At 40.3% G+C, this 12,870-nt stretch overlaps 1 protein-coding gene across 2 annotated transcripts in view; it reads left to right on the forward strand.

Annotated features, from left to right (window-relative positions):
- The window catches only part of LOC120555927 (collagen alpha-1(XI) chain-like), a 46,906-nt gene that overhangs the window by 4,778 nt on the left and 29,258 nt on the right, over positions 1-12,870 (forward strand). For both annotated transcript variants that reach the window (XM_039795140.1, XM_039795131.1), the window contains exons 2-5: positions 9,902-10,069; positions 10,184-10,275; positions 11,277-11,398; positions 11,559-11,721. In XM_039795140.1, coding sequence (XP_039651074.1) covers positions 9,946-10,069; positions 10,184-10,275; positions 11,277-11,398; positions 11,559-11,721 — 501 coding nt within the window. In that variant the 5' untranslated portion in view covers positions 9,902-9,945. The remainder of the gene's footprint in view (positions 1-9,901; positions 10,070-10,183; positions 10,276-11,276; positions 11,399-11,558; positions 11,722-12,870) is intronic.

The following is a 12,870-nucleotide window of genomic DNA, read 5'->3' on the forward strand; positions in this document are numbered from 1 at the left end:
TTTATTACTAGTTTATGCGATCGTGTCTCAATGATGTATTAAAAAACTAAGTGACGACAGAGGTTGTTAGGCTTTTTCGCAGACTGATTAGCCCACATGCCGGGTCCAACCTCACTCTGTCTGTGAAGGTCATTACTCAAGTGTGTGACCTCCTGACCTTTAGGGTCATCCAGGGTCAAACTCAGTCGGGGTGTAGCGTCTCCCACCTGGCGAGCAGAGAACACATCCTTTAGGAATTTATTCGTAAATGACCCACCTGATGAAGTGAAACACAATAAAACAACAGGGGTGTAACGATTCATCGATCTGGATAGATGTATCGATTCAGTGATCCACGATCCAATATTATCGATGCAAAGTGATACGCGTCATTTATAATAGGCCTCTTTATTTTAATTACCACTGTATATTTGTCCTTTTTATTAAAAAGAATAATTTGTTTTGAATTTAAATGTCCGGAAGAGCTCAGTAATAAAATTGTCAAATGGTATTTTACTAGCTTTGTTTTTGATATATGGTATATATATCGTCTCATATCGATTGCAGGACCCTGAATTGAATCAAATTGAAATCGTATTGTGACAGACTCAGCAAATATTGTATTCTTGTCCAAAGAATCCATATATATATATATATAATATTGTATTGTTATAAAACTTGTAATTTACACCCTTACACACATACACGCAGTATAATGTCTCCCTTTCCTCTTCAGCTACTGGACAAACTTGTCCGTAACACCTATAATTAAACTGTCTTCAGTAACATGTTACTCTCTGTTCTTTTTTTGCTTACTGTCAAATGCGATCACACACCTGGTTGTCAACAGATTGGGTGTAAATTATGATTATAGTTATGAGCAATGTGGTCAAGTTACGGTCAAGAATGTCACAGTCTGGCCTAAGGTGTTTCAGGGTCATACCTAGTTCACCACCACCTTTAAACCTGACCCTTGCTATTTATTGCTTTCAAAGTATTCAGTAAAATCATCAGACTTGGTTTAAGATCTGTACTCTCTGAGACTCTCAGCCAAGCAGACACACACATTACGAAGTAAGAGATACCTGCCTCACCTTTTCAGTGTGTTTTTCTTATATTTCATTGCCTGGAATCAACAACTTGATAGCTTTTAATGTTTACCCTGGCACAACATTGAAAGACTAAAGGTTAAAAACATCAGTTGCTGCATGTGTCTGCATAGGATGAAAATGTTAAAAATTGTGCTGTTCTTGCCAAACCCCAATCATTGATGTTACAGCAGGTGTTCTTGATTTGGCAGATGTTGGGAAACACCTGCTGTGACTCTGAATGGGATGTGGCCAGAGGCACTAGAGCTGTAATCGGGCCTTAAAAGTTAGGCCCGACAAGGCCCGAGCCCGACAGAATTCGGACCGAGACCGACAGGTACATTTTGATTGACAGCTTTTTAAAAGCCCGAACCCGTTTACAGTCCGACATTATTCAAATGTGCGCACGCACACAGCTCTTTTGCCTTTTGTCAAGAATGAGTCATTTATACATGTTTTAACATCATTTATTCATGACTAACTTAGGCTATAGGTCACTTGGAAGTTGGAACAAAGAAATAAAGTAAGTCCTCCAGAGGCCAGCCTCCGTTTCACCTCCTCAGCATCTATTTTCGCGCAAATTGAAACACATCACCTGACCGCTCATTTACTGCGCAACCCGGAGCGCAAGCCCGAGCCCGTGTAAAACGATAGAAATTAAGATCGAACCCGTCGGGTCCCGTCGGGTTTGGGCAAAGATTTTCCACTCTAAGAGGCACAACTGTAGTAGTTTTCTACCACATTCAATTTGGAAATCATCTTTTTTAGATATTATTAACCACGCTAGCAGCTTGGCTCTAGGGATGGCAATGTTGGTCGATTGGTCCACCACTTTGGTCCAAGCTGAAAACAATCTTAGGATGAATTGTCATGAAAATTCAGGGTTTTCTTCAAGATGAATTGTAATATATTTGGTGATCCCTTAACTTTCAATCTAGTTCATCATCAGATGAAAATGTTATTTTGTCCAATATTTTGGTTCATACATACCAGTATCTGCAAACTAATGACATTCATCAGCTTCAGCTGTACTTTAGTTGTTTAATGTTTAGTGTTGATTAGCAAACGTTAGCATGTTAACACACTAAACAAAGATGGTGGCATTGCTAAAGCAAAATGCTGAGCTCTTGCTTTACCATTTCTGGCAGATTTCTCCCCAATATGGAATGACCATTTCCTCTTTACTGCCATACTTCCTGTCACTGATAATTTCACTTTTGTCCTGGGGAGGGTGTAGATCATGGAAATAGAATGGTAGTAGAACAGACATTCCCATTCAAATCAACGCAGGAGGGTCAGAGCAGCAGCCATTTGTATGTGTACCGTTGCCATTACAAAGAACTGTGGCCATTTTAGCGGGCTGACTTCAGCATAAACTTCCGTATTTAACCGACTTGTGGTAAGTCGCCGATTCCCTGAAGTGAGGTTTTGCCACGAACGAGCAGTTGAGCAGTACGAAGCATGGAGAGGCGTCTTTTGTGCACCATGCATTGCTGATAGAAATGAAGTGAGGATTGCTGGATTTAATTGCTTTAACAAGAGACAGGCCGGCTTAAGGGGGACGGAGGCCAAAGCGGATTTCTTAAAATAGTGAGTGTGACACACTCTACGGCCCCACTGATGTGTGTTGTCCTCATAACAGCTAAGAACAATCACCATTTTCTCTTGAACTGTGCGTTCTACTCTCATTCTATTTCTACGGTGTAGACAGCTATGGGTCTTACCTGTCTTACCTCTTTTCGCCTGCCAGCAAAGAGCTTCACCACAAGAGCATAATGTGTGCAGAGCTTCATGAAATTCCATACAGATGCCTTGACCAACCAGTAGGAATGGCTAGCGCAAAGACAAGGACACAGTGAAAGTCCTTTTTGTTAAAATGCACAAACCAGACGGAGGAACCACTACCAGGAATATAACCCAGGTCCTTGTGGTGGTGGTTGTCGGATGTGTGTAAACCCTGCTCCCTTTTTTTTTTTTTTTTCAAGATATCTTGGCTACTTTAAATAACTACAAGGAAACAATGAGGGCAGAATCTGAAATGGAGATTCTGTTGAGAGGGAGATTGAGATGAAACAAAGACATTAAAAAAACCTCAACGATAGATCTTGCTGCTTGCCTCAGCTTACCAAAATAACATGTATGGAGTTGCCTGCTCAAAGGAAAAGTTTTTGTGCAGTGATTGATGAAAGTGGTCTTTGTAACTGACAGTTTGAGAAGTTTTAATTAGGTTTTCAGGTCAGTTAGAGCAGAATGGATTGTCTGAAGGCATTCCTTACAAGAAGACAGACAGAACAGAAGAGAAGCGACAAACACATAGTACAATGATGACAAGAGATGTGAGCTCCAACAGTGTGTGGGCAGTGATGCAATTTAACGCTTTAACATTTATGTTTCAGTGAATATAATGTTTTAGTCCAGAGTGTATAATTTTAGGGTGGCAAATGTTTTGGGATGGAAAATGTAGTATGAGTGTGCTGTGAGTTGTGGAGTACATTTTGTTCAACATTCTTCTTCTTTCACATGAAATTAATGGTAGAGCATCTTTATAATAGACACGACTCTCTTTGAAGTTTATAGAATTAAACGGCAACATCTAGGAGGGGAAAACAGCGTCAGATCAAGAAATTGATGTGTCTAATACTTTGGTTTATGACCAAATACCTGCAAAACATTCCCATCAGCCTCAGCTGTTGTTGGGTTTAGTGCTAAAGAGCAAATGTAAGCATGCTGTCACACTAAACTAAGCGGGTGATCATGTTAAACTATCACTGTCTAAACGTATCTTAACGTTTGTGAGCATGTTAGCATGCTGACTTTAGCATTCAGTTCAGCCACGCAGAGCTGCTAGCATGGCTGTTTAGTTTTAGCTTAGTTCATTTGCACAATAGACTTTAAAAACAAGCAGTTACAGTACATGAGAGGAAAGAAGCCTTAAAGGCTTATTCAGAGTCCTCCCCTTATACAAAATAGAAGAAGAAAAAAAAACAACTAAACATGATAATTCCTCTACAAAAAATAGAAAATAAAATTAAGGCAAGCAATACAACCGAGAACAAACAGATTGTTGTAGTGTTTTTCTGTAGTAGTTTTGTTTTGACTCTTTTGACATTTCTTCGGGCCATTTGTCAAACCCAGCTGACTTTGGTGTAGAGTCTCTGTTGAGCCTTTCCAAGTCTGATCAGAGAGCCATATCAATTTGTTTAAAGCAAAAACAAGATCCGGCAGTGGGAATAGAATGGTTGGAGCATATGTTAAACACTGTCGGTATGTTAAGTATGAGACTGAAATGATTTAACTGTGTACAAAAGCTGTTAAATCATAGATGTTGTGATCTGTTTACCAATAGTCCATAAAACAGATTGAGAGACCTTTTTTTCAATTTGTCATGCATTGGCAGCCACTGAAAATATCAGGTAGAAGGTAGAAGAGAGAGCAGGAGTCATTTGATATACAGAGCATTTAACTGGACAGCTCGTGTAAATGGGTGTGTAATTTGTACTTTTGTTATTCCTTTGCTTGTTTCAACAAAACACTCTTATTCAGTGTCCAGAAACAGTTATTTCACCACTAGTGATGTGATGATGGTTAAATATCCTATAATGACAAGCCGGGGTTTTATTTTGAAATATTTTTTTATGTGTCTTTGCGATGCGTCTTTCCAGCATATGATTATCTTTTGCTTAATGCCAGTTAAAGCTTTTATTTTGTTTCAGATGTTTCAACCATCTCTGCATGTAATAAACTTGACTTAACGGAGGATATGTGCCACTTCCTAAAGTATTTAGTTTGATCAAGTAAAGCCAATTTGATGCACGCTTGGCTTCCAAGCTATAACATGTCATGCGGTACACAAAAATGTTCAAAAAAGCTCATAATCAAAATACAGATGATATAACATTTTACTTATACATTTTATTTGACATTTTAAGTAATTGGGAGTTTATTGGTAAACAAATATTGCCAAGGGAATTACAGTTACTATGTGTAATGTAATCTTTATCATTTCTGTCTGTGTGCTATACGTTTGTCTTATGTTTGAAAGTAAGCTCACTCTTTGTTCTCCAAAATCAAAGTCACTGTCTGATGCACCATCCAACAATAACAGAGCACAGGGCCACAAAAAGCAATGTGTAGTTGTCCGAGAAGAGTTGGAGCCCCGTGACTGACAAATATTGATGCAGTCTTTGATCTGTGTTTGAGAGGAAGAGTGACTGTTGGATGAAGAGGAGAGAAGATTACGAGGATATGTTAGGACTTGAGATGTTGTGTGATTTCAACACGAGTGCCACAGATTCCTAGAAGGAGATAAGCAGCACATGTCTGTCCTTCAGCTAGTTTCTTATTCTCTCTCTTTGTTACTGCTATTAAGGATTCATCTAAGTGTGTGTGTCTGTGTACTGTATGCATAGACTGTTGTGTCTGTGTGTCCGACAGCAGGAGAGACTGTCCATTGTTTTTTTTTGATGAGAACCAGCTGAACTGGGAGGAAAGAAAACACATGGTATCCTATCCTCCATCCTATTCTTCCCTCTGCACTCTTTCTCTGTCTCTTGTTCTCTCTGGTTTTCTTCTCCCTCTTTTTTTATCATTCTCCTGGTTTAGTCTCTGTGGAGAGCTGTGTCACATGTTTGAGAGAGACGTTTGAGGAAAACTGGAGAGAGTAAAGAGGTCTGGACTGACAGACTCCTTGGGCATATCCTCTGTGGGGGATCTGAAAATCGTGTGTGTGTGTGTGTGTGTGTGTGTGTGTGTGTGTGTGTGTGTGTGTGTGTGTGTGTGTGTGTGTGTGTGTGTGTGTGTGTGTGTGTGTGTGTGTGTGTGTGTGTGTGTGTGTGTGTGTGTGTGTGTGTGTGTGTGTGTGTGTGTGTGGCTCGACCAAACATCAGTTCTTGTTTCTGCAAAAAGCATGTTATTGCATTCTTCACCATTACTGAGTTAATGACAGACTAATCACAAACACACACATATTGATACAACCGCACATGTGCACAGAAAGCACTTACCTAGTCTTAAGTCATACACACAAACACAGACACACATCTGGTTTCCAGCAAATCCATAGTCTTTTTTTTTTTTTAATACGGTGCCCGTTAAGTTGTTTGTGTGTCGGTGTGTTGTTTGTGTCTGTGAGTCTGCTCCACTTACTTGTGTATCCTGTATGGATAAATGTGGAACCTTAAACCGAGATGGATTTCAGATAAAAAGACAGTGTCCTCCACTTCACACTTCACTGCTTTACGTTTTTGTCAGCTTTTTTTAACATGTCTTTGTAACATCATCACTTGTAACACTTTATCCATCCAATAGTTTTTTTGTCAATGTCATCATAGAATTCAGTGTTTCTGCTATCAGTTACATAACTGTAGAGAAAGACAAGTGGGCAGAATAACATAAAGGCTGTAAACAAGCAAACCGAGTAGTCTGATCCTCTAAGCCAGTGTATTTGGAGGCAAAACTTAAAGTGAGCAAACCCAAGATTTCACTATTACTCTAATTACCTACCACAATTATGGTAGGTCAAAGTTCACCTCAGTTTTCCCTTCTAAATAAGTTTTGCTAAACTGTCACTTTGTTTAAAACCTGTCTGACCACTTATGTATCTATCTATCTATCTATCTATCTATCTATCTATCTATCTATCTATCTATCTATCTATCTATCTATCTATCTATCTATCTATCTACATTTTTTAAATGTAGTTTGTCAATGTTGTGAGCCTAAATCCATAAATCATCTCCATTGTGTTCGGATGGTTCAATCTATCTATGTAGTTTAAGAGTTCAGTCTTGTTCTTTGTGTTCAAACTATGGTTGCTCTGCTTCATGTTGAGGCTTACATTTGACATGCTCTGCATGTGTGTGCATGTTGATCATGGTGCCCCTCACACCACAACAGTTTAGAGCCTCGGGATAACTGCAGCAAGTGATGGAGACCAGAACACCCCTTGTGTATGTACAGCCCAGTGTATGTACAGTGTGTCTGTGTCTGTGTTTGTGTGTGTGTGTGCGTGCGCATGCCCACTGTTTTTCTATGTGGATGTTGTGTTGTGCTTGTACATAATATGAATCAACAGCATAAGGAAGCATTACCTGATGTGTTTAAGTGCATATCGAGTAAGAGCAGAGAGTTTCCATGTCTCGTCTTGTCCTCTGCTGCATTCAGATGTCAGATCATTTCTTGGTATGTACGACTGAAACCCCTCTTCTTGTACACAATGCTTATGAGTTTCAGGAGCACCTTAATATAACCAGGGCTCTAACATGTCTGATCACCAGGAGCTACCTTGTAGCCTATTTACGGCTTTAAGAAAAGCGTGTTAGCTTTTAAAATAAAACCATTATGTACTGAAATATACTGTACACTGTAACTACAATCCTACAAAGGTACCGGGTCACTTTTTAGCAACATGCACATGGTTTATGGTGGTCAGTTAAAATCTGTTTATAGGAAAAGATTTCTGATACTGAAAGTAAAATGGGTGGGAGAATTTTGAAGGAATAGTTTAACCGTTTATTCATCATCTCGCTGAGAGAATGATGAAGAATGATGTGAGTTCTTGGTGGGAAATGACTGACAGTTTATTGGACCAATCAAAGAGCGGCAAAACCACACAGAATCCCCGCCCCCATCCATGTCCATTTACCGTAATGACCAAACTAAGAAGCGCAAAGAAGAAAAACAAACCTAAAATAAGAAAGGCAAACCAAAAGACAGGAAATACAGTCGGGCTGAAGCTGTGATCTTAGCTACAAATCCTGTTTTCTTTTTGCATTTTACATTCTGTGCCATATTTTAAAAATGATAGTCATTTTGTGTTGCAGTTTTTTTGGATGCTATCTCACATGTCTTGGACAATTTTCTTTTTTAAGATTATTTTTTTGGAGATTTTAGGCCTTTTATTTTTATAGGACAGCTGAAGACATGAAAGGGGAGAGAGAGGGGGAATGATATGCAGCAAAAGGCCCCAGGTCGGAGTTGAACCCGCGGCCGCTGCGTCGAGGAGTAATGATTGACACCACATTCATGTCTGTATGGTAAATATTAAACTACAGTTGATTAGCTTAGAATAGCATAAAAACTGGATGCACTGAGAAACAGCTGGCCTGCCTCCGTCACTGTGCCTGTACCACTTTCTGTTCACTCAAGTGTGTTTTGCGTTGAAGCTACAGTGAGCAACCAGAGCATTAATCCCTAAAACAAAATAAATCTCCTAAATGTTAACTTTTTACAGATGTTTTTCAGCTCATAAAGCAACAAAAGTAGTGCAGTCTTAGCTGTATCAGTAAATAGTGTGATGCCCTGCAAAATGACAAAATACCGACAGGCTGGCAGACAGACAGATGGACAAGCAGACGGACAAACAAAAAGAAATAGTCAACAAATACATCTGGCACTCAGAAATTATGGCAACCTCATACGCATGCATGCGTGTGTGTGTGTGTGTGTGTGTGTGTGTGTGTGTGTGTGTGTGTGTGTGTGTGTGTGTGTGTGTGTGTGTGTGTGTGTGTGTGTGTGTGTGTGTGTGTGTGTGTGTGTGTTGAAAGGTGCAAAGCAGATGTAGGGTTTACGTAAGCCCTAGAAATACGTGTGAAAAGAAGCTACACCAGTATAGGCATGCCCTCCTTTCCCCTAGCACCTATTATGTCTTCTGTTTTCCCCTTTACCCCCATCTCTCCCTTTTCGCTTTCAATATGTTGCACATTTCTCTCCTGTCTCTCCCCCCCCGGTCTCATCTTTTACATACCATCTTTTTCTGCTTTAGTCCATCTCACAGATCTCTATGACCATTGTGTCGACAATGTTCAAAAGAATGCGTGTGTGCATATGATTCTGCTCAAGCTACAACTCTGGCCACATTTTTGGAAATGCCTTTAGAGATTGCAAATGTCTCTTCTGCTTTGTTTCTGTTTCTGCGTTTGCTCTCGGGCTGAATCATCGTCACAACACATGCACTCTTTATAGCCCTGCGGTATAAGTCTTTGTTGTGTGATGTCTGTTGCATGAGTCAGTGCCAAGATGGGCGTTATCATGTGATTACACCAAGCTTCTGCAACAAATATGTGTCCTAGAAAGAGAGAGAGAGATACAGTCAAAGAGCACATGGCCTGACTGATAAAGTATTTCATTAGTTTGTTTACAAGATAGCATAATTTGTATCATAGGTAACATCACACAAAACAGTTGTGCACATTCACAGGACGTTATCAGTTTGTTTGTGTATTTACACCAATGCTGAGGAAAATCCATGTTTTTTATGTTCATCAGCTAGTCAGTTACTTAGTCTGTCGTTTGGTGCTGGGTAGGACATGCATAGTGTGTTTATCAGAGCTTAGTTGCTGAAAATGTCTGTCTGCTTGGCTGGAAAAGAGGTTCTTATAAGAAGGTTTGATCGAGTGTTTGATCCTTTATTAATGAAACACTATTGATTGGTGCAGCTTCAAAAACAAGTATAACAGGAGTTCTCAAACATAGTTTTGGTCAGCAATTTCACCACTGTTTTAAATTAGTGAGCAAAGTATGTTACCAATAACGAGTGAAGTACAACATAGATTGCTTGAACAAAGGTTGAAATTGTTTCAAGAAGGCCCCTAACTGACAAATAACTTTTGTCTTATCTGACTGTGATAACAAAATTAATTTAAGGAAGCAGAGCAAATCACTGCTTGCCAATGTGTGATTCTGAAGTGACCTGTGCAGATCACTTTCGGGTCTGAAAGGGCAATAAACTTAGATTTTTATTTCAGTAGCTTAAACATTGAATGAAGTGCTCTGTGCAACAGCAGATTGAACCCACCAATCTTCTCAGCCATACTGTTGTTTTTGTCTCTTTGCAGCGGATCCCATTGATGTCCTGAAGATCCTGGAGCTGTCGGAGGACATGGAGGGTGTGTCCTTGGAGTCAGGACTGTGCACCAGCAGACAGGGAGGAGAGGAGACAGACCTCTCCTTTAAGATCGACAAGAAGATTCAATTGAGCGCGCCCACCAATCAACTCTTTCCTGGTAACCTAATTCTGTGGGGCTTGTTTGATGCAGTAAATAACCGGGTATGAGTATGAACGTTCAATTGGTCATTGAGAGCCTGCACCCTAATTTGTGAGTGTGCATTCCCTCCAGATTCCCCATTCCCTGTGGATTTCTCAGTGATGACAACAGTCAGAGCTGTGAAAGGCTCACAGGTCTTTCTCCTCTCCCTGTACGACTCGCAGGTACGCATCACGCACGCTACGTTAGGATGTTGAAACAAATACTTTCGCTTCATGCCGAATGGTTAACCACTCTGCTTTCTGTCACTGGGCATGTTCATTCTTTTGGCTGTGTCTAACATGAATTTTGTTATACAAAAGGGAACCTCTTCCTTTAATCAGATGATTCAGCAAATGTATTCACCATAGTAACATGCTAGACTGACCTCAAGCACCCCTACCAACCATGCACTCTGCAGGACTCCTACTGGGATCAGTATCACAGGTTGTCCTCAAAATGGGAATATGTTTTGCCAGTTTTGCTAATTGTTGTTAAAGACTTGCCAAAAACTGGTTAAAATTACAATTTAGCTTAATCTTCAGTGAGAGTGCACATTAATATTGCATTTCTATGTAAATATTATGTAAATTCCATATCCCATTTACTGACATCAGAAAAGGGTTTATTGCCAAAGTAAGTTACACTTACAAGGAATTTGCCTTGGTGGTTGGTGCATACATAAACAAACAAACATATTGAACATGAAATGTGCTCTAAGCGATGTCACGAGTTTTTTAGGCTACAACATTTTTTTTGTCACATACAGCAAACATCTCCTCATTATCCGCTAGCTGCCTGTCTCCTGAACACATTGTAAAAAAGAACGCGGTCTCTGTAGACAGCCCAGGCTCCACAAACGGCAACAAAAACAAACTGTGCCAACCTGCACCACCAAACATTACCGACAAGAAGGATTTGGGGGTGGGGGTTGGGGGGTTAGTGCGCAGAAGGGAGGGGATGGGATGAGGAGGAAGGAGGGACAATACTTTAAACGTCAACAAGAAGTGACATCACCCAACATCGCTTACACCACCTTTAATATGAAATATTATATTAGAATAAATACTGAAACAAATATAGCTGGGGGAGGGGGTTAAGAGTAAAATGTAAATACACATGTAAACAAGGTCTCTCTTTTTCCATTACAATTTTATCCAATCATCCCTCTTTCCTTCTCTCTCAGGGCACGCAGCAGCTGGGTGTGGAGGTCGGCCGTTCTCCTGTCTTCCTTTATGAGAACCATGAGGGTCAGCCACCTCCAGAACTTTACCCCACCTTTAGAAAGATCAACCTGGCGGATGGCAAGTGGGTACTACACACACACACACACACACACATGCACCCATACACACACTTTCGTGTTTTGCCTTGCAATCAGATTTTGATATAAACCTTAGACACAAAACCTTCTCAGAAAAGAACATTTGGACAATAAGTGAATTTCTTCTTGTCTCCTTCCTGCCAGGTGGCACAGAGTAGCCTACAGTGTGGAGGGTCAGTCAGTGACTCTCTACCTGGACTGTGTCAAACTGGACACCCTGGACCTGCTCAGAGGTCAGGACCCCCACGTCAGCACTGAGGGGGTCACTGTGTTTGGAACACGACTGCTGGACGAAGACGTGTTTGAGGTGTGTGCATTTATGTCTGTGTGAATGGAGGTGAAACTGACACACCTTGTTAATGAGTAACTACCATTTTTTTTTCAACCTGGACCCCATTTCCCCATGCACTTGTGTTTAATAGACTGATGTGACCAAAAAGCTTTGAAATTGGTCCTGTACTGAGCGAGTAGGCTACAGAAATGATAGGCTCCTGTTATCTAAAATGTTTTCAATGCCATGGCTCAATATTTAAATGATTTCGACAATGTGGATGATTGGATGGCTGCCCGTCTACGGACAAGAAGTCACCTTGTGAGATCGATAATGGTTTTAGACACTTTTAGTAACAATCTGAGCCTGTCAGCAGCACAAAAAAAAAAACTTTTAATGGACAAAAATCAAAGCTGCACAATTGCCCCATTAGTTTACATTGCAGTTCGGTTTGCGCCGGCTTGTCACTGCGATCTTGCTCAGTACTGGACCAATTTCAAAGATATTTGGTCAAATCAGTCTATTAGACACAAATGCATGGGGAAATGGGGTCCAGGTTGAAAAAAACAATAGTTACCCCTTGTTAAGTGTAAACTCATTTGGCTTTGGTAAAAAATACAAAGAATGAGAACACACAAGAAGTTTCTTGTATGTGGTAAGAAAGTGTCTCTGCTGGTTGCTGCTTGTTCAGTTTATCAACCAAATGATGACAAATGATGAATAATTAACATAAATGCTTATCTCCTTACACTGCCCTCTAGTGGCTGTGAGGATGCACTGCACCTTTACCTCTGCTCCAAACCTTGAGTGCTTCAACTTTACAAAGCTGCAGATCATTTAAATGTTGTGTTATGTTGTGTTAAATGCTTAATGATGCTCTGTAATGTGAATTATTCTCCTAGCTCATGAGTAGTTATTGCAGACATTAACACAGTCCTGCTTAACATCACAAAATGCTGCTGATTATTCACACGAAGCACTGGGGGGTAAAAAACTTCCAAATCTGTAGCTGTGATGTGTGCTGTGTGTTTTTGTAGACTTTTATGAGTTCTGTTTATGTTGTTTCTTCTGCAGTGTGAGGTCATTTTGGCAGATCTCAAGTGTGAACCTTGACCCTTGTTTTCAGTGCATTGTCAGGTGGTCCATCTGTTTAACTGAACTCCTCCCGGGCCATGTTTGGCTTGG

This window comes from Perca fluviatilis, chromosome 1 (genome assembly GCF_010015445.1).
Source record: "Perca fluviatilis chromosome 1, GENO_Pfluv_1.0, whole genome shotgun sequence".
Taxonomy (NCBI): domain Eukaryota; kingdom Metazoa; phylum Chordata; class Actinopteri; order Perciformes; family Percidae; genus Perca; species Perca fluviatilis.